The sequence below is a fragment of the Somniosus microcephalus genome, chromosome 20 (assembly GCF_052327205.1).
Source record: "Somniosus microcephalus isolate GS21.2 chromosome 20, FLI_Smic_1.0, whole genome shotgun sequence".
Classification (NCBI taxonomy): Eukaryota; Metazoa; Chordata; class Chondrichthyes; order Squaliformes; family Somniosidae; genus Somniosus; species Somniosus microcephalus.
Genome location: NC_141006.1, coordinates 42,426,121 through 42,449,064, shown reverse-complemented (window position 1 = coordinate 42,449,064; position 22,944 = coordinate 42,426,121). Strand labels below are relative to the sequence as shown.

The window sequence follows — 22,944 nt, the reverse complement described above, 5'->3', positions numbered from 1 at the left end:
ACTTTTTCTCCAGTGATGGTGATTGTTTTAAGTTCCTCCCTTTTGCCCCTTGATTTTCTACTATTATTGGGATGCTTTTAGTGTCTTCTACCGTGAAGGCAGATACAAAATATTTGTTCAGAGTCTCTGCCATTTTCTTATTTCCCATTATTAATTCCCCAGTCTCATCCTCTAAAGGACCAATGTTTACTTCAGCTACTGGAAGCACATGACATCCAAACGTTGGAAATTGCCAGAGGATGGGTTGAAACCCCCTTTGCATCTAAACAACAGCCACATCCTGGAATTCTCTCAATCGAGTTCCAGTTGAACTTATTTGTAAAAATGCTACCAGTCGGCACATCTTTTTGCTTTGTATCTGTGCAACAAAGTACTAAAACTTAGGCGGAGGAGGCCTCTGCGGTGGGGTTTTGAGAGAGGACTTAATCGGCCAAAATGTTAGATCCTGGAAAGCAGTCCGATCCAAAGGGCAGGATTTTCATTGGGCCGTGGAGGCGGGATTGGAGGCGTGTGGGGAGTTAAAATCCCGAAATCAGGGGCACGAACCCATCCCGCCCCCAACCCGCCTCCATGCCAGTTTCAAAGGAGGCGGGTACCCGACCCACACTGGGACCCACCTCCCCGAGGCGGGAAGGGGATTAGTGCCAATTAACTGCCTGTTAACAGATAGTTAACAGGCAGTTTTTAGCCTAATCCCTATTTTCATTGGTGAAATGTGGGATTTCCGACGGCTCCAAACCACGCCAAGTTAGCGAGGCGGGCCGTCAGGATGAAGGGCTTGGAGGGTTCGAGATGTCTGGTGTTCAGAGGAGTGATGGGTGCATGAGTTCAGAGGTAAGTGTGTTTGGTGTGTTTAAAGAAGTTTTACCTTTACAGCCTTCCTTCCTTCAGGTCTCTGGAGTCCCTCATCTCATCCGGCACAGAAAGCAGAATGGCTGTGATCTGTCAAAAATTGCAGCATTCAGCTTTCTGTTCTGGGGAGATCTCTAAATCATCCTGAGAGGAAGAAATTAACTTGGAGTACAGATTGTCAGTGTTTGACAGCTTCAAACAGCTGTGAAATGCTGATATTTCATCTGTCAAAAGGTCTTGACAGATTAAATATCAATCTGTGACGCCATCTGTTGCCGAGTGGCCCTTAATTGGCCTGCTGAGCCCGCTGGGCGGGCTCAACAAGGTCAATCAAGTCAAAATCGCGTGGGTTGGCTAGAACTCAATGGAGGCGGGACTACAACCCCGAAAGTTGTAGTCCCGCCTCCTACCCGCCGCCTCAATGAAAATCCAGCCCAAAGTGTAAGGTGTGACCAATGTGAGACGATTGATGCTGAGGTAACTGCCTTTTATAGAGGGTGTGAACAGCCAATCACATGTTGACAAGGTTTATGACCACAGTCTACATATCAGCCATGTGACTACCCAAGATCGATAGGATTAGGGACCAAGTCCGGTGCTGTGTGGAGAAATGTTTCACTCTAAAAATGAGGAAGTTGTTACCAAGACACGTAATCTATCTTTTCTAATTCTTATAAGACCCTTTAATGGGATTTTGCAATTTGTTACAAACATACAAACCAGAAACTGATGACTGGTCTCTGTTTCATTTCCCCAAACCAGAGGTTGCATCACAAACTAACGAGTGGTTAGGATCTGGAATACACTGCCTGATAGAGTGGTGGAAACAGATTCAATAGTAGCCTTCAAAAGGGAATTGGATAAATACTAGAAGGAGATAAAATTGCAGGGATATGGGGAAAGAGCGGGAGGGTGGGACTAACTAGATTGTTCTTCGAAAGAGCCGGCGCAGACTCGATGGGCCGAATGGCCTCCTTCTGTGCTGTACAATTCTATGATTCCAGAACAACATTTACTAATGTAAATCTCTGAGCATAAAATCCACCTGGGAAGGAAAGCAATGATGGATGTCATGTCACTACATTGCCATTTATATTCTATTCTCTGATTCTATATGATGCTATAGGTGAATCGTATAAAGCATCCAGAAATTTAACACTTCACTAAGATGGAGTTGAGCACAAATTTATTGAACAGCTCCCATAAAAATTATCCCCTTTACACCAGAGTATTGTGGATTTCCAATTTTGCAGAAAGCACATAGCCCAAAAGGTAATATTTGTTAGACTTTTTTTTTGTTTTATCGAGCAACAGACTTTTCACATTTGCTTTGAATGATACATATAACATCAATCGTGCTTTACGCTCTGTATCAACAAGATGTTTAGTATAATGAATGTAAAAGGGCTTGATGTGGTGCTTAATTTTTGTTTAAAAACATATTCACGTGACATTAGAGAAGAATCATAAGGACCTAAGGTTCGAAGTTATGAAGACAGATCATAGAACTGACCTTGTTTTTACTGGGAAAGATTGGGAGAGGACATGATCCAGATCCTTGAAACACTGAGGAACATAGATAAAGTAATTATAGCAGGATACTTCATTTGGATTGTGGGAACAGAACTAGAGGATGTAAGTACAAAATGAATAAACCTCAAAGAAAACTAGAACGTAGAAGAGAAGTGTATGCATGTGATAAACTCCCAGCACAAGCAGTTAGTCCTGTGCTAATTAAGTCCTTTAGAAAATGTAGACAATATAGATAGGAGCACTTTTAAATGAGTATATAAAGAGATGATCAAATACTACATGGAATACAATAGCCCCCGAGCTGCTTCAACCATAGACAGACTGTGCAATGAAAAGAAACTAGTGGAAAAATAAACCCGTAACTTGTAAGAAAGATACTTTTGGAACAGGGAGAAACTTTGCAAAACTTCCCTCTGGAGATTAATGAGTTGAGTAGAGTCCACAATAGGGGAAATTATATGTGGTCTGTAGAAAACACAGTGCAGATGGCCAAATGACCTTTCTTGTTTCTTGCTTCATTGGGATCTCGTGAAAGCCTCAGGAAAGCATCATTTCTTGTCTCATTAGTTGTTGATGGCACCTAGTCTTATATAAAAATAAATATTTTGATATATACTTGAAAATGCAAGTATCACAGTGTTGCTGTGCAGGAGTGGATGATAACATAAGAAATAGGAGGAGGAGTAGGCCAATCGGCCCCTGGAGCCTGCTCCGCCATTCAATAAGATCATGGCTGATCTGATCCTAACCGCCAATCCACTATCACAGAACCATCTCCTGAATCTAACAGAATTAGACACACGAAATAGGAGCAGGATCAGGCTACACGGCCCCTGGGCCTGCTCCGCTACCCACAGAGAGGCTGGGATTGCCACAGTTATGAACATCATGGTCGAAAGGTGATCTAACAACAGATTTTTTTTAGTAGAGTGCACACATTACTAAGCTGAGCAGTTTTTGAATTTGTTCCTTTTCAGGGTCAAACAGTGTACTAGCTGGGGAAAGATACCAGCGTTAATTGAGTAACTCCGACACTTGTTCAGGGTTACTTGCTGGGTTGGCAGGGTGGGTGTATGGGGGGGGAATTGGGCTGAGATTGCAGTTTCTGTTCAAGGTCAGACATTACATGGAGTGTCTGGTAGTGGGGGAGGAATGGACACACACTACCCAGTACATTAAGCTATCTGATTTGTTTTAAAATTATAATGCAGTTAATAATAAAAGGACAGTCACAGGCAAACTAGGACATGCGCATAGTACAGTCTCTAACAGTTTTTTTTTGCTGATTTTGTTCGTGGGGTTTAGCAACGTCACAGTCGCAAGCATTCTGTCCTTTTGTAGTATTCAAATCAGGTGGTTGAACTGCAGTTTATTAATCTGTTCCAATCTTCATTAGAACTGGTGGAATGCCGACAAGTCATTGGAAAGGAATAGATATGGGCAAGTTATATCCTGTGGCTTTTGCACTCAAGTCTCCATTTAAGTTTTAAACAATCCTTCTCTAATTACTTTGTAAAAAATGCTCTCCTGAGTTTAGTATTAAGGCAAATAGATTTGTGTTCAGTGAAGGATGCTCGTTCTGACAAGCATTTCTAGTATAATTTATATCACACATGAAAATAATTTTACAGAACCACTTACAAGATGCTACAATTTAAATGAGAAGCAATACTAGTTAAAGTATAATGGCCAAAAAGATAAGGCAAAGCAGGCAGCATGAATGAATATCGGAGCAGGTATTCTGAAAATCAATCAGCAAATCAGATTTTCATCCAATGCACTGTTATTTACAGGAAGCGATTACCTAAAATCAACATAACTAGATGATTAGGTACATCACAACTAAATCAATATATGTTCAGTGAAATATTGTTAAAATTATTAATATTAGAGTGAATAATACATTCTTGACACTTATGCCAAAAGTGTCCTGGCTCTTCACTTACGATGATGCTCAGTAAATTATGAAATGTGAAGCAGATCCATCTCAATTAATACCCACAATATGATCACACTTAAGTTATTATCCATCTACATCGTTAATCCAATATGAACAGAGGGTAAGAACGGGAAGGTACATTCAGCTCACGCAACTCATCTTTTTAAGGTCTATGTATTATAAACTGCTTTGACCATTTTCCTTTTTCTCATGCCTTGGCACTGACCATGTATTCTTTTGCACCATGATGAATCAGGATTATGCCCATTGCCATTCACTAACTTACTTGTAATGCCTTTGTATCTTCACAAGTACAAACACCAAAACCAGACACAATATTCCAGTGTGTACTCACAAGTGGTTTTTGATTTTTAGTGTATTATCCTTTCTCTTAATGGATCTACTTATACACTAGTAATCTATTTACGTTGGCAATTGCTGCCGTACAATGTAATGATTGTACTAACTGTCACACTTCATTTATTGATAGGCTCTTCACTGTGAATTACAGTTGTCATATTTTGTAATGCTATAAATTAAGTTGTAGTTTCCAATGCTAAGCAACATTTGGCTTTCGTCTGACCAGTTTCTGAGTTTGTCCACATCGCTCGAGTGATACCCGTCACCTCAGAGCAGCCTACTCTCTTTTACAATTGTCTTCAATCTTTGTCTACCTCACTATTTAAGCATTTTAAAATGTGTTCTCTCTAAGCATAGTATCTTAACAATTGCTGACCATTTTCTCCCTAAACTCAGGTACGCCCGTCATTCTAATTACCTACAATTATCTTCTGCAGTGAAATTGTTGTAAAAATAAACTCCCTGCTACATTGTTTACCTCCTCTAGTATACTGTTTGTTTACCGCCTCTCCTGTACCGTTTACCGCCTTTACTATCTCATTTTAATGGCTATCACTTCTTCACAACCACATCGGATTTTTGGCTCACTTATTTCTCTACCAATCACTCCTCAATCTTCAGACAACATTATACTTGCCTAATTAAACCACATAAATTACCATTCATGGATTAATAGCCAGTGCTTCAAACGCCTCACAAGTACATTAATCCTGATAATTAACCACAACAGGCTTATTACATTGTCTGTGGTCTGTTTTCCTGGACTCATTAAATTCTGCCTTACAATTTTCCATAGACTGTGATATGCTCGAACATATTAACATCGAGAGGGAGGAGGTATTGGCGGTTTTAGCTGGCCTAAAAATGGATAAATCCCCAGGCCCGGATGAAATGTACCCCAGGCTGCTGTGTGAGGCAAAGGAGGAGATTGCGGGGGCTCTAACACATATATTCAGGACCTCTCTGGCCACAGGGGATGTGCCAGAGGACTGGAGAACCGCTAATGTAGTACCATTATTCAAGAAGGGTAGTAGGGAAAAACCGGGGAACTACAGGCCAGTGAGCCTAACATCAGTGGTAGGAAAATTACTGGAAAAAATCCTGAGGGACAAAATTTGTCTCCACTTGGAGAGGCAAGGATTAATCAGGGATAGTCAACATGGCTTTGTCAAGGGAAGATCATGTCTGACTAATTTGATTGAATTTTTTGAGGGGGTGACTAGGTGTGTGGATGAGGGTAACGCAGTGGATGTGGTATACATGGATTTCAGTAAGGCCTTCGATAAAGTCCCGCACAGGAGACTGGTCAAGAAGGTAAGAGCCCATGGAATCCAGGGTGCCTTGGCACATTGGATACAAAACTGGCTTAGTGGCAGAAGGCAGAGGGTGATGGTCGAAGGTTGTTTTTGTGACTGGAAACCTGTGGCCAGTGGGGTACCACAGGGATCGGTGCTGGGTCCCTTGCTGTTTGTGGTCTACATTAATGACTTGGATATGAATGTAAAGGGTATGATCAGTAAATTCGCGGATGATACTAAAATTGGTAGGGTGGTAAATAGCGAGGAGGGTAGCCTCAGTCTGCAGAACGATATAGATGGGTTGGTCAGATGGGCGGAACAGTGGCAAATGGAATTTAACCCGGAAAAGTGCGAGGTGATGCACTTTGGGGGGTCTAACAAGGCAAGGGAATACACAATGAAGGGAAAGACCCTAGGCAAGACGGAGGGTCAGAGGGATCTGGGTGTGCAGGTACACAGATCCCTGAAGGCGGCGGAACAGGTGGATAAGGTGGTAAAAAAGGCATATGGGATACTTGCCTTCATTAGCCGAGGCATAGAATATAAGAGCAAGGAGGTTATGATGGAGCTGTATAAAACACTGGTTAGGCCACAGCTGGAATACTGTGTGCAGTTCTGGTCGCCACACTACAGGAAAGATGTGATCGCGTTAGAGAGGGTGCAGAGGAGGTTCACCAGGATGTTACCAGGGCTGGAGCGCTTCAGCTATGAAGAGAGACTGGGCAGATTGGGTTTGTTTTCCTTGGAGCAGAGGAGGCTGAGGGGGGACATGATTGAGGTGTACAAAATTGTGAGGGGCATAGATAGGATGGATGCTGAGGAGCTTTTCCCCTTAGTAGAGGGGTCAATAACTAGGGGGCATAGATTCAAGGTAAAGGGCGGGAGGTTTAGAGGGGATTTGAGAAAGAACTTTTTCACCCAGAGGGTGGTTGGAGTCTGGAACTCACTGCCTGAAAGGGTTGTGGAGGCAGAAACCCTCACAACATTTAAGAAGCATTTGGATGAGCATTTGAAATGCCATAGCATACAAGGCTACGGGCCAAATGCTGGAATATGGGATTAGATTAGACAGGGCTTGATGGCCGGCATGGACACGATGGGCCGAAGGGCCTCTATCCGTGCTGTATTACTCTATGACTCTAAGTCCCAAGGCTTTATGGATTTACACTACAGTTTTACTAATCTCTCTCTCAAGCCCTGTTTTTTTTTGTTACACCTATACCCTACTAAAATTTGCAACCTGCATTTGATTGGATTGCAGACCTGCCTGTCTGCCTGTGAACTAACCATAACCTCGATCCCCCTCATGCAACCTTGTGACTGTTCGTGGAGTAAACCGAGAGCTCACTTCTACTGTGTTGCGAACGTGCAACAGTCAGAGTGTTCTCCTCAAGGTTCCAAAATACAAAAGTTCAAATAATCTGGTGAGTTGTTGCGGAATCTCTGATTTAGATTTGGTATGGGCTGAGCAATTATTTTATGTAAAAACCTGCTATATATTTGATAAATTTATTAAATAACATTTTAATTTATTTGTGTGCATCTGTCACAGCATAAGGATTTTAATATAGATGGTTGTGTAACTGTTTTGTTCCATTGATACAGAAGGTGCTATTTTCTTGCATTTTCTTTTCTTAATTTGTTGCTATCTCTCTTCCTTGTTATTTCTCTGACTCTGTTTCATTTCTTCCTACCTCCGCTACTTTTTCTTGGTCCTGTTTTCTTTCCCCCCCTAGCTTGGGTGCATTTTATATGCACGTACCTATTTCCACTCTGTTCCTCAAATTCCCTATTAAACTCGCACTGAATCCACTATACTGTAATTGTGCTTTACCTGCATGCTGTTAACTGGTGTTCCTCACTCTGTTGGTACACTACTTTTCATTGCTCGTGTTCCAGGGTTGCTTAGGCTTTCTGGACCTTTCAACTATTAAGAAGCTTCCTGCATATCCCGCCACTAATAAATGGATGTGGCCTGCACTTAGTGGAGCCATTGGTGCACCACACCACTAGTGGGTGTGACCCCCACACTGACCACTGTTGTTCTTAGTGCCAGTTACTGTGCGATGATTATTAGTGGGGCAGGCATTTCCGCCAACTAAACATCCCATGATCTTCAGCATCCTTATCTTTTCTTCTTGATTGCAAATTGAAGCTGATTTCTCCATTTAGTGCTCATCAGTGACTAGTAAAAAGATGGGTGTCTGTAATCTGGAGCCCTGCTAGTTCACAGAATCACAGAAACCCCACAGTGCAGATAGAGGCCATTTCGGCCCATCGAGCCTGCACCGACACATATCCCACCCGATCCCCATAACCCCTACACCAACACATATCCCACCCTATCCCCGTAACCCCACGTATTTAATCCCCCTAACACTAAGGGTCAATTTATCATAGCCAATCAACCTAACCCACACATCTTTGGACTGTGGGAGGAAACCGGAGCACCCAGAGGAAACCCACGCAAACACGGGGAGAATGTGCAAACTCCACACAGACAGTCGCCCAAGGCCGGATTTGAACCCGGGTCCCTGGCGCTGTGAGGCAACAGTGCTAACCACTATGCCACCGTGCATTTTTTAATAAATTATGGTGGTAGGCAAGATAGCTTCAAATCTTGATGCCATTTACTTTTTTTTAACCAGATATATGTTAAAAGGTTCTGACAAAAGGTCATCGACCTGAAATGTTAACTCTGTTTCTCTCTCCACAGATGCTGCCTGACCTGCTGAGTATTTCCAGCATTTTCTGTTTTTATTTCAGATTTCCAGCATCTGCATTATTTTGCTTTTGTATATGTTAAAGGGTGTGGGAGGAGACTGGATAGTAGAGTAGGTTAGCATACTGTGCTTTCAGTTCTGGGTTCTGGTTTAGGAAGCCAGCTCAGTCACCCTACTCGCTCAGCAGAAACCTGGCGGGTGGCAGTTAAAATCGCCCTGGCTCTTACCTGTCCGAAAACCACCATGATCGCAACATCTTCAATTTTAACCTGCTCCCCTGAGCAGGCAGCAAGGACACCCGGCCGGAGCCAACGGGGTCCTTCTTTATATTGGCATGTTGCGGCCCAATGACATCATTGAGACCCGACTGTAATTTTAACTCAGGCCTGAGTGGGGAATCCACCTGGAGTTAAAATCGGGGCCATTGAAACTCACCTCTGTTTTCTGGTTAACAACAGCAAACGCTGGAAAAACTCAGCAGGCCAGGCAACATCCGTGGAGAGAGAAACAGAGTTAACGTTTCAGGTCGATGACCCTTCGTCAGAACTTCTGTTTTCTGGTTACAAGGTTCTGATATGGAATGAGTTTGGGCACACTTTATGCAGTACAGGAAACTTTGTGTTATCCGGAGGCGAACTGTTCGGCAAGCTCGAGCCACCGGCAAAAATCAGGAGCCGTTTTTTATTCTTTTCGTTTCTTTTCTTTGCTTTTTTGAACAGTCAAGCTCTGCAAGGACTATAGCTAAGCAACAGCTTCAGCTAGCGATGCTACAGAGACGCTTGCTGACTGTTTAGAGGCTGTACAGGGTTTGTTGATTCATACGGAGATGAAAATCTCCGTATGTTTCAACATTAGCTCTGGAGTGTCCGCCAGTTTTAAGGGAACGGCAGCAGCTCGGTCCCGTCGGTGCCGGATAGCACAAAGTTTCCTGTAATCAGTAGGTGCAGACCCATAACATAGAGCCATCCACAATTCAGCATATATTGGACTAAATTGGCAATGTTACTCAAGGCCATAATGATGAACGAAGCAGGAAATAAAAAAAAGGTCACACTGATATACTGGGCACTTTTCTTCTGAGGTTAGTATTAAGGCAAAAGTGTTGGGATGGAATAGACAGCACTTTCCTCGATGTCTATAGATTTACCCATGCTGTGCTTGGCCTGCAACTGGCTGATGATACTCCATTCCTTAGCTCTGATATCTGAAACAAGTCCGTGAAAAATAAATTTAATTTTAGCCATAAAGCCAAGAGGATCTGTCAGTGGCTCTGAATGTCAGAATGTTCTAAAGGCCTGTTGTATCCCACCATTCAAAGCATTGTCAGAGCAAATACTCCAAAGTCACAATAATGGCCGTGATATTTGTATTTAACTCCTCGGTCTTTTTTCTTTATTTTGAGTGAATAAAGGGATGGAATTATACTTTAAAAACGTAGGAATATATTTACAACACCATTGTGCTTTACCATGTCCGCTTTAATCTTTATCTGTTCAGGTAAACATATGTCCATTCACCGAGCCTTATTCACAGGTAGACGGTACCAAGATATGGTAAAGTGGGAGAAATTGCCCGAGGGCAGCGATAACGTTACTCTACTGGAAAACCTGAAAGAAGAAGCCAGCATGATGCAGTCTTCTAACTCTCACTCAGAAATGAATTTATGTGATGATAGTAAGAACATTTAAAAATTATAATTATTGAGAAGGAATTTCTTTCTGTATTTGTATCTTTCTATCCACTTTTCTACACATACCTCATTTTTTTTCTTTCTGTTCTTCATTGATCCCACGTCTCTGTTTTAATTTAATCTTGATGCTCCCAAATAATCTAAAAACAGAATCTGACTCCATGGATTTTGAATTTTATTCTTCTATTTTAAGAGTGAATTGTCTTATGAGATTAATACTAGTTGGGACTACCTCAGGGTACCCCAAAAGGCAGTGGTTGTTCATTCTGCTGTATTTCCCACAATAATAATATTATTGAATAGGTTAATAACTTGCCATTCTTCCAAACTATTAATTATAGTGGATGGTATGTTCGTTGTGAGGCTCGGAATGCCTGAACTGGCCCTGTGCAGTTTCTGTTATGCCAAGTTCTTTTTGAAAATGATCTGGGTTCCCACATCCCACTCCTCAGTGAGGCATTGTGCAAGACTGTATGAATGCTGGGAACTCACTGAATTACCAACAAATATTACATAATAATAAGGCACTTGGCCATCTGTAAAGATGGTGTTTGTGACCTTTCCCTCTGCTGGCATTCATTTCAAGGAATTGAATGGGATGACATTTTCTGCTCACTGTCTACACAACAACAACTTGCATTTATATAGAACCTTTAACATGGTTAAAAATGTCCCAAGGCGCTGCACAGGAGCGTAATCGGACAATGTGGTTGACTCTTAACTGTCCTCTGAAATGGCCCAGCAAGTCACTCAGTTGTAACTAACTGCCACAAAACATAATAAGAATGAAACCGGCCTGACCACCCAGCATCGACCTCGGCACCGGCTACGGACACAGCAATGGCACACCCAGCCCAGTCAATCCTGCAAAGTCCTGCTCATCAACATCTGGGGACTTGTGCCAAAATTGGGAGCGCTGTCCCACAGACTAGTCAAGCACCAGCCTGACATAGTCATACTCACAGAATCATACCTTTCAGCCAATGTCCCAAACTCCTCCATCACCATCCCTGGGTATGTCCTGTCCCACCGGCCGGGCAGACCCACCAGAGGTGGTGGCACAGTGGTATACAGTCGGTAGGGAGTGGTCCTGGGAGTCCTCAACATTGACTCCGGATCCCATGAAGTCTCATGGTTTCAGGTCAAGCATGGACAAGGAAACCTCCTGCTGATTACCACCTACCGCCCTCCCTCAGCTGAAGAATCAGTACTCCTCCATGTTGAACACCACTTGGAAGAAGCACTGAGAGTAGCAAAGGTACAGAATGTATTCTGGGTGGGGACATCAATGTCCATCACCAAAAGTGGCTCGGTAGCACCACTACTGACTGAGCTGGCCGAGTCCTGTAGGACATAACTGCTAGTCTGGGCCTGTGACAGGTGGTGAGAGAACCAACACGAGGGAAAAACCTACGTGACCTCGTCCTCACCAATCTACCTGTCGCAGATGCATCTGTCCATGACAGTACTGGTAGCAGTGACCACTGCACAGTCATTGTGGAGACGAAGTCCCATTTTCACACTGAGGACACCTTCCATCGTGTTGTATGACACTACCACCGTGCTAAATGGGATAGATTCAGAACAGATCTAGCAGCTCAAAACTGGACATCCATGAGGCGCTGTGGGCCATCAGCAGCAGAAGAATTGTATTCCACCACAATCTGTAACCTCATGGCCCGGCATATCCCTCACTCTACCATTACCACTAAGCCAGGGGATCAATCCTGGTTCAATAAGGAGTGTAGAAGAGCATGCTAGGAGCAGCACCAGGCGTACCTAAAAATGAGGTGCCAACCTGGGGAAGCTGCAACACAGGACTACATGCATGCTAAAAAGTGGAAGCAGCATGCTATAGACAGGGCTAAGCGATCCCACAATCAACAGATCAGATCAAAGCTCTGCAGTCCTGCCACATCCAGTCGTTAAACAACTAACGGGAGGAGGAGGCTCCGTGAATATCCCCATCCTCAACAATGGTGAAGCCCAGCAGGTGAGTGCAAAAGACAAGGCTGAAGCATTTGCAAACATCTTCAACCAGAAGTGCCGAGTGGATGATACTTATTGGCCTACTCCTGAGGTCCCCACCATCACAGAAGCCAGTCTTCAGCCAATTCGATTCACTCCACGTGGTATCAAGAAATGGCTGAGCGCACTGGATACAGCAAAGGCTATGGGCCCTGACAACATACCGACTATCGTTCTGAAGACTTGTGCTCCAGAATTAGCTGTGCCTCTAGCCAAGCTGTTCCAATACAGCTACAACACTGCATCTATCTGACAATGTGGAAAACTGCCCAGGTATGTCCTGTCCACAAAAAGCAGGACAAATCCAACCTGGCCAATTACCGCCCCATCAGTCTACTCTCAATCATCAGCAAAGTGATGGAAGATGTCATCGACAGTGCTATCAAGCAGCACTTACTTACCAATAACCTGCTCACTGATGCTCAGTTTGGGTTCCGCCAAGACCACTCGGCTCCCAACCTCATTACAGCCTTGGTCCAAACATGGACAAAGGAGCTGAATTCCAGAGGTGAGGTGAGAGTGACTGCCCTTGACATCAAGACAGCATTTGACCGAGTGTGGCATCAAGAAGCCCTAGCAAAACTGAAGTCAATGGGAATTGGGGGAAAACGCTCCACTGGCTGGAGTCATACCTAGCACAAAGGAAGATGGTTGTGGTGGTTGAAGGTCAATCATCACAGCCCCAGGACATCACTGCAGGAGTTCCTCAGGGCAGTGTCCTAGGCCCAACCATCTTCAGCTGCTTCATCAATGACCTTCCCTCCAACATAAGGTCAGAAATGGGGATGTTCACTGATGACTGCACAGTGTTCAGTGCCATTCACAACTCCTCAGATAATGAAGCAGTCCATACCTGCATGCAGCAAGACCTGGACATCGTTCAGGCTTGGGCTGATAAGTGGCAGGTAACATTCGTGCCACAGAAGTGCCAGGCAATGACGATCTCCAACAAGCGAGAGTCTAACAACCTCCCCTTGACATTCAATGGCATGACCATCGCCGAATCCCCCACCATCAACATCCTGGGGGTCACCATTGACCAGAAACTTAACTGGACCAGCCACATAAATACTGTGGCAACAAGAGCAGGTCAGAGGCTAGGAATTCTGTGGCGAGTGTCTCACCTCCTGACTCCCCAAAGCCTTCCCACCATCTACAAGGCACAAGTAAGGAGTGTGATGGAATACTCTCCACTTGCCTGGATGAGTGCAGCTCCAACAACACTCAAGAAGCTCGATACCATCCAGGACAAAGCAGCCCACTTGATTGGCACCCCATCCACCACCTCAAACATTCACTCCCTCCACCACTGGCGCACCGTGGCTGCAGTGTGTATCATCTACAAGATGCACTGCAGCAACTCGCCAAGGCTTCTTCAGCAGCACCTCCCAAACCCGCGACCTCTACCAGCTAGAAGGACAAGGGCAGCAGGCGCATGGGAGCACCACCACCTCCAAGTTCCCAACCAAGTCACACACCATCCTGACTTAGAAGTATATCGCCGATCCTTCATCGCCGCTGGGTCAAAATCCTGGAACTCCCTACATAACAGCATTGTGGGAATACCTTCACCACACGGACTGCAGCGATTCAAGAAGGCGGCTCACCACCACCTTCTCAAGGACAATTAGGGATGGGCAATAAATGCTGGCCTTACCAGCGACGCCCACTTCCCATAAACAAATTTAAAAAGTATTTGATGCCGAGCCACATAAAGGGATATTAGGACAGGTGACCAAAAGCTTGGTCAAAGAGGTAAGTTATAAAGAGTGACTTAAACGAGGATAAAGAGGCAGAGAGGTTTAGGGAGGTAATTCCAGAGTTTAAGGCCTAGACAGCTGATGACACGGCTGTCAATGGTGGGACGATGAAATTCGGGGATGCGCTCCTCTGTTATCATCCATCTACTTACGTACATCTGTGTGCCAGAGTACTCCAGTCCTTGTCACCCTAATGGTCTCAATAGTCAATATTCTGCTATGAACCTAGTAGTGTAAATTGAGAATATTTCAATGCAAAACCTTACAATTGAATGGAATAAGAATGTTTTCATTCCATTGCACAGAAATACTTGCCTTTTTGTGATTTTATTTTTGCTGAGCTGAGAAAATTAAACATTGTGCTAATGTTCCTTGGTCAGCACTTCCTCAGCAATGTGCTTTGATTTCAGGAAGTAGAAAATGCAGCAGCCTCGACCAGTGCCCGTAAACTTGAGTCCTGCTCGCAAAGTGAGGCAGAGGAGACAATTGTGACTTAATGGTTTGGGAGAGTTAGTGGCGTTAGAAAATTCTTCGGGCAACTGACATCTTAATTAATATAAGCCGAAAGTAAAATACTGCGGGTGCTGGAATTCTGAAACAAAAGCAGAAAATGCTGGAAACACTCGGCACCTGTGGAGAGAAGGGATTAGTTGACATTTTGGGTATGGACCTTTCATTAGAACAGAAGGGTCTGGTGAAGCTACCCGACATGTTAACTTGTCTGTTCTTTCTACAGAAGCTGCCTGACCTGCTCAGCGTTTCCAACACTTTCTGTTTTTGTCATCATTATCACTCCAGGGTGGGGAGGAAGAGGAAGAATATTCTGTCTCATACCCTCTTAAACTACACTAGCAAGTTTCAGTTACTTGAGCTGGCCTCTGTTGTATCCAGAGCTTCCAGTTTCTCTACAAATATTATAACATTTAAACAGAACATTAGACATCACAGTGCCTTTGCAGTAAGGAATTTGAAGTGTTGATCTGTATTATATCTTGTTTACTTTCTCTGCTGCACCATGTTGTGTCTATGAGAAGCCTTTAGGCACAAGCCAGTATAAACACATTGTCATGCTTAACTGAGGCATTCTGTATAAAAGAAACTAATTGAGGATTTCCAGGTAATCGCAATTGCAGTAAGGATTGCAAATTAACCCTTAGGGAACACGGAATTCTATATTCTTTAAGTTTATATTTATATTTTAAAAATTCCTGCAATCTTCTACCATAGGCCCATTGCTTCTGTGGATTTTTCCTCAATGGGTTTGATTTAGATGTAAGTTTGCAATTCAGAAAATAAATTACTTCCAAATAAACACAGAAAGGGGCTGAAATTCCTCAGAACTGGGGTCTGGATCCCTAACATCCATGGAAATTTTTTCTTTAACTTTACAAGCAGCCCTCGTGCAAGGGGCCACACTGGGGACAGCTTCTTCCCCTTTCAGGGTAGCACGGCAACCCCCCAGGCTGGGAAGCCTAAGCCAGCATTTCCAGTCTCTGCGGTGGGGGAGGGGGAGCCGCCAACCTGCCAAAGGCCCACTCCTCATAGCCACCTCCCCCTGACCTTGTGCACTTAAGTGGGGGCAGCAGGCTAGGTCACCAGTGGGCACAGTCCTGGTGTAACTACTGGCAATGCATTCCCAGGGAATTTCTAGACCAAAATGTTGGACATGCACAGCAGTTCAATCATTATCTGCAAGAGAATGATAGATTAATGTTTCAGGTGGTACCTTTCATCAGAACTGGCACAGTCAGGTTGGAGCTATTCCCTTATTGGATTGACCAAAAGAGGAGAGAGTGCAGAGAACAGGTGGAGACCATAGGGGAGAAATTCAGTTGTTAGCGCCACCTGTTAGTGCCTTAAGAGGGCGATAAGTGGGGTGCTAACCAACTAGCGCCCGGGCCCGGCGATACCTGCGCCTCTCACGAAATTGAGCAGACATTTAGCGGCGGCACTAAACCATACCGCCCGCTCTCCTGCGCACGCAGATCTTGACGTCATTCCAGAGTGCAACGCCCTTGGGGCACCCCGGACTGGAAATTCAGTGGCGCCCCCCTCCTTTCCGCCTGTCGCTACCACCTGCTTCAGCCAGATCTGCAGCCTCAACTGAGGAGCAGGACATCTCTGTCGGTGGCAGTGAAGATAACAGTGGCTCTCAACTTTTATGCCACCGGCTCCTTTCAATCTGCTACTGGGGACATTGCCAATATCTCCCAGTTCGTGGTGCATTGCTGCATCCGTCAAGTCACAAATGCCCTCTTTAAAAGGAGACGAGAGTACATCTCTTTTCCCATGACCCCGGACAAGCAGCAAGAACGCGCAGCGGGCTTTGCAAGAATAGCGGGCTTTCCCATGGTGCAGGGCGCCATTGACTGCACCCATGTGGCTTTGTGGGTGCCGCAAGAGAATGCCGAGGATTTCCGCAACCGAAAGGGCTTCCATTCCTTGAATGTCCAGTTGGTCTGTGACCACAAACAGCTGATACTCGCTGTCAATGCCCACTTTCCAGGCAGCAGCCACGATGCCTTCATCCTGCGCCAGACTTCTGTGGCAGACCTTTTCGAGACCCCGCTTCACCCAGGAGGCTGGCTTCTTGGGGACAAGGGCTATTCTCTGTGCACCTGGCTGATGACCCCGCTCCGTTCGCCCAGTAACCCTGCAGAAGAATGATACAACGAGAGCCATCAAGCTACCAGGAACATCGTTGAGCACACAATCAGTGTGCTCAAGCAACGGTTCCACTGTCTGGACCACTCTGGAGGAGCCCTGCAGTATTCACCTGAGCGAGTCTCCCACTTCGTTGTTGTGTGCTGCATGCTGCATAACCTGGCAATCCTCAGGACCCAGCCAATGCCACCGGGCCTTGGAGCACCAGCAGAGGAGGAGGAGGAGGAGGAGGAGGAGGAGCAGCAGCATCAAGACAGGAGGGAGGCACAAAGTGCAAGGGCCGTCCGTCAAAGGCTTATAGCAAGTCACTTCTAGGCCCCCTCTGAGGGAATGGCTTCTGCCATTCAAAGAACCTGAATGGAACCATGCCGCAACCCCTAAGCCGGTCAAGGCAACAATGAGTGCAAAGAGCAAACATGTACATTTTGAATAAAGACACTTCTTTATTTACCAAACTGTGTATCCTTCCCGCATGACAAAGTAATAGAAAGAAACACAAAAAAAAACAGTCAATCACATAACTGGCTCTCACAACCTGGAGACAATGTCCAAAACAGTAACAAAGATATGACCATGATCCTCGGCCTTCAATAAAACAATGAACAAGATTTTGCCACACTTTCTACTTTTTGCCCTTCGAGGGTGATCTGCTTCCCTTGTGAAATTGCCCCCTTCCCACCCTGCAGCTCCTCCGTAATGGGACCCCAGTGGCTGCAGCAAGGCTGGGGGAAGGCTGCTGAGTGTCAGAAACTGAGACTGCAGATGCCCTTGAGGGACGGCCTGGACCAGCTCTGGGCCTGGTGGGCCCGGCTGCTGACTGCTCCAATTCTGCATGGGCGGCAGCAGTCTGTCCTACAGGTGGTGGCAACTGCAGTGGAGAAGTGACAGTGCTGGCAGCAGGAATGCTGTCATCCTGAGAGAGGACACCAACTCCCCGCTCGACCGACACTGGCACTCCCACGGGGCAGCACTTCAGCATGCGGAGCAATCTGCGGGAGCACAGATTGCTGGCCTGCTGCAGCGCAGTGAGAGCCCCGGGGAAATCTGCCCGATGCAGCGAGGGTGACATCAGTTAGTGCTCGCGTGGCCTCAATCTGCGTTTGCATGAGACCAGCCACTGACTGCATTGCAGCACTTAGCATTTGCGTGGTAGACGCCTGTGCTGCACCAAAGTCCTGGACACTCCTTGCCAGTACTCAATGGATTTGGGCATCCTTGCCACTGCAGCCATAAGCTCAGTGTGCCTTTGCTCCGCCTGGGCGCTCATTTCAGCGAGGAGCCACACCTCGTCTGTGCTCACTGTAGCAGGACTCGAGGCCATACTCTCCCTCCGGGGAGAAGGCCCCCGAGCTTCCCTACCCCCCTCGCGTTGCTGCAGCCCGCTGGGTCCTGGAGCTTCACCCTCATCAGACCCTTCCCCCCCCGCTCCCCTCCAGGGAAGGCGTGTCCCTAGTATGGCCATGGGCTGCCTCGGCAGAGGGTTGCGCTGATGGTCCAGCTTCCTCTTCCTCCTCGCCTTCAGATTCACTCCCAGTGGCAGCTTGAGGGCCCGCCTCCTCACCTGGTGAATCAGCATCTGAAAGCAGGGAGGCACAAGAGTGGCTTTAGCGTGAGGACAGGGTGGCAGCAAGGGAGGCATGAGTGCAGCGATGTACTGATTTGGATCGAGAGTGTCAAAGGATGCTGTTGTGAGGAACAAGTGGAAGGAGAGAAGTCAAAAAGGTGATGACCTTACCATTGCTGGCCAGAATGGGGTCGGCGTCTCCAGTGGCGACGGGGCCAAGCATCCGGCTTGCCACAATCTGGTGGACTCGCTGCTCTAGATCGGTCAGGGCTTGACGGTGAGGCCGGCCTCCCCCGGTCCATTGCTGCTGTCTCCTATTATGCGCCAGCTTGACCTGCAAAAAAAAGGTCGGGGTCTGAGTAAAGATGCAGCCATGATCTTGGCTGAAATGCCTCCCATAGTCGAGTAGCTCTTACTGTGTGCAGCCATGATCTTGGCTGAAATGCCTCCCATGGTCGAATAGCCCTTACTGTGTGCAGCCATGATCTTGGCTGAAATGCATCCCATGGTCGAATAGTCCTTACTGTGTGCAGCCATGATCTTGGCTGAAATGCCTCCCATGGTCGAATAACCCTTACTGTATGCAAAGTGCTGAATTTGCATGTGAGTTTCCTGAAAGGGCCATAGGTGTTGGAGGAGTGCTGGGCATTGGGGCTTTCAAGAACCTTTGGCCATAAAGCGAGGTCGAGATGGAGGGATGAAGAGGTTTCTGAAAAAGGCACTCACCCCGACGACCCGAGTGAGGTCGTTGAACTTCTTCCTGCATTGCACAGGGGTCCTAGGCACCACGCTGCTGGAGGTCACTCTGTGAGCCACCTCCCTCCAAGCTTTTCGGTACTCGCTGGGCAGAGGCCTCCTGCCACTCTCCGGGTACAGGAGAGATCGCCTGCCCTCCACCGTGCCAACCAGAGCCTCCAAAGCCCCCTCGCTGAAACGCTGCGCTCGCTCCCTGGCCCTCTCCATGGTCCTTGGCTGCAGGATTTGGCAACAAGTCAGTCCAGGCCGAGATTCAGGGCTCCGATGCGCAGGGTGCGGCTGCAAATCAAGATCGACCCTCCCCTTTAAGAGCTGACCGGTGCCGCGTGTCTGTGTGCAATCGCTAACTGACAGCGCCTGCGCTGTGCCCGCCCTCTCAGTTCGTGCCTCGCTCCTCCAGCTTAGTGCCTTAAGAGAGTCGTGCAGTGCCTGATTTAGCGCTGCAATCAGCTCCAGGGGCGAAACAGACCAATTTAGCAGTAGGTGGCGATAATTTGCGCCGGGCGCTAAACTTTGCGCCCGGCCGATAATTGCGTCTCAAATGGGACGATACCGAATTTCTCCCCCCATGAGTTTATGTATGTCGGTACTTTCACAAAGAAGCAACTGGGTTAATAGCTTGTAAATTGATTTTTAAAATGCTGGAAAGACTTTATTCTAATTTGCTTTAGTCTTTAATCTTTACAAATATTCATCTAAGAAAATGTAAACAAATTATATGTCATAAGGTTTCCACTGTTTTTCAGAGCCCAGTGGCGTAAATGAAAGCAGAGCTTACCTCAATATACCATTGCCATCTTGGACCCTGCGGACAGCAGTGATTGCTCTGTACCTGATAGTCCTCTGTATCCTGGTATCAGTTGTGGCCATGGCAGGTAAAAATATATTTGTTTCATCTACAATTCGCTAGAATAGCAAGCTGATGCTTCCCCACCCCCCACCTGTCAAAGTCCTCACAGGTGGCTCTATCACAAGTACGGTTCCTCATTCACCTGTTTCATCTGCTGAGCAAACTAATTAATGTGTGATCAGCTAAATGAGGCATCCTTCTGCAGACTGTGCTCACCTGGTTCTGACAGCTTTCCTCCCTCGGGGAGTGAATGTGGTGAGTGTACTGCTTCACGTAGAGGCAGAGCTGAGATGCAACCAGAGTCGGAATGCCTGTCAAGGTAGAGATGTGAATTCGGGATCTTCTGAGCCAGGTGCTCAGTGTTCTACTGCTAATCGGATCGCCCCAAACATTGTTATTATTACAATAAAGAAGCAGAACACAAACGCAACATAATCCCCATAAATTCCGTGGGTTGTCCCTGGTCTCCTGCCATAACCTTGGCAGGAGACCTGTGGAAACCCCAGAGAAATGGCGGGAAGGTATACTCGGAGGTTAGGCTGGGAAACTGATGGTAGCCTCACAGAATTTCAGGGCAATTGTGCTGGAATGAGGGAAAGCTAGGCAGCTCCTTCAGCTTGCCATGCCATTTAAATCCTAATTCAGTGCCTTCACAGTCTCATCTCATGTCCCTTTCTGCCCTGCTTTAAAGCTCGTATCTCTCTGCTCCCAATCGAACATGATTTTGGGTCCATTTATATTTTACAGTCTTCAGTCTTTTCCAAATATTCCATTGGCAATAAAATATAAAAGTACAGTGTCAAAACGAATTAAACCATAAATAAAAAGATGCTGGTCTGGATTTTCCTTTGATTAACCGCCCCCTGTTTTCAGGAAGCATTGGGCAACAAAACTGAGTTAAATGGGGTCGTAATGGTTACCGCCTGAACTATGCCGGGAAGAACTTGCAGAATTATCCTGCAGAAGTAGCTCTATTTTCCTTTAACGCCCGCCAGTAGGCTGTCCTGTGGAGTCAAGTGGGCATGGCTAACCACCACCCCACCCCCCACTTCCCCCAGTTCCTTGTTCCCTAATTTCTTCCCCAAACCCAATCCAAATTATTACTGCTATCAGTAGCGGTGGTGTGCGCTACAGAGTGGGATCCCTGGAGAAGGCCATTTTGTTTGCTGCAGCTCAAGGTTGGTTCTACTTTGTCTAGACATCAATTTTAGTTGTTTCATGCTCTGGAGAGTCTGTCGTGATACAACTGCCCTGTTCAATCAGCTCTGCAGAAAGTTCGGTTTTGGACTGGGTGTGGTGGGGGTGGGTGGTATGGCTTTCTCGATTTCCTATGTTATGAAGAGGAGGAGGATAGGCTAGATCGACGCCCCCTAGAGTGAGGCATCACAGAAGGTGTCGGTTCCCTACTGGCAGATATCCACTCACCAGGGTTTAAAGGGGAACTCGCAGGCCGATGCCTAAAAGAAGCATTGGGCTCTTTAAATATTTTAATTACAGCCTGTTGAAGGACCCCTCTACAAAGGTTACCAATGAGTGGGGTCCCGGCTCAGAATTCATCAGTGCCCCTTTGCGGCCGAAAGCTACAAATAAGTATTACATTTAAAAAAAATTAAAAAACATTTCTGTGGCGCCAGGAGGGGCAGGAGTGCTTCTTCCAACTCCACAGTCCTGGCGATCGCCCCCCACTCCCGTTCCCCCAGTTGCCTGATCCAACCCCCATCCTGGAACTTACCTGAGGGCCTCTGCCGGAGACCTGAAATTGATTTTTCTCGTGGTGCGAGCTGTCTGTGGAGGCGTAACAGACGTCGGCAGCGCGCCCCGAAGATGTAAATAAGGTCCGAGGCCTAATTTGGTGACGGCCTTGGGCCTCTCTGTTTGGGCATTCCCTACATACGCAGCGTCGAATCTGGGCCCAAAAAGGGGCCTAGGCTAATTTCTACCCCAAGATGTCTTACTTCTATTCCACTGCAGTTCACTGCCTCAGAAGGCTGTGCTCCCCTGGAGGCTATTGGGGAGATGTATCAACTCCTGTCAGACAGCAGCTCACCAGCATGGGAAGATGACACGACTTATAATGAGTCTCGCCCTGCATTGCTGCTACCTTGCCATTAACCTTGCCACCTCTCACAGCCTCTTCTGTCCATCTGCTTATTATTTGCAGGACTTCCTGTTCATGTGGTCTCAGGATTTTTAATGTTCCTCCTCCACTTGCAGGTTTCTTTTTCTGCTGTAGGGACAGAACACAATGTATAAACAATACGAGTGCTGTGGAGTAAAAACAGAAAATGCTGGAAATACTCAGCGGGCTCGATTTTCAGTGTGCCGTGGAGGCGGGATTGGAGGCGTGTGGGGGGTTAAATTCCCGAAATCGGGGGTCCCGACCCGCCTCCATGCCAGTTTCAAAGGAGGCGGGTACCCGCCCCCCACTGGGACCCGCCTCCCCGAGGTGGGAAGGGGATTAGTGCCAATTAACTGCCTGTTAACAGGTAGTTAACAGGCAGTTTTTAGCCTAATCCCGATTTTTAAGCTTGAACTGTGGGTTTCCCGACGGCTCCAAACCACACCAAGTTGGAGGAGTCGGGCCGTCGGGTTGAAGGGCTTGGAGGGGTCGAGATGTCGGTGTTCAGGTGAGTGATGGGTGCATGAGTGCAAAGGTAAGTGTGTTTGGTGTGTCTAAAGTGATTAAATAAGTTTTACATACATTTTCTTACCTTTTCAGCCTTCCTTCCTTTAGGTTTGGGGAGTCCCTCATCTCACCGGCACAGAAAGCAGAATGGCTGCGATCTGCCAAAAGTGACAGCCTGCAGCTTTCTGTGCGGGAGAGATTTCTAACTGAGTCTGCGTAGAAGGACTCAGGTTAGAAGTGAGACTGTCAGTGTTTGACAGCTTCAAACAGCTGTGAAACACTGATATTTCATTTGTCAGCA

General features: G+C 46.4%; 1 protein-coding gene across 1 annotated transcript in view; it reads left to right on the top strand.

Moving 5' to 3' along the window:
• Positions 1-7,318: 7,318 nt before the first annotated feature.
• LOC147103154 (macrophage scavenger receptor types I and II-like) overlaps positions 7,319-22,944 on the top strand; it is a 58,889-nt gene continuing 43,263 nt past the window's right edge. Inside the window, exons 1-3 of the mRNA XM_085962496.1 lie at positions 7,319-7,406; positions 10,203-10,379; positions 19,914-20,042. Coding sequence (XP_085818622.1) covers positions 10,211-10,379; positions 19,914-20,042 — 298 coding nt within the window. The 5' untranslated portion in view covers positions 7,319-7,406; positions 10,203-10,210. The remainder of the gene's footprint in view (positions 7,407-10,202; positions 10,380-19,913; positions 20,043-22,944) is intronic.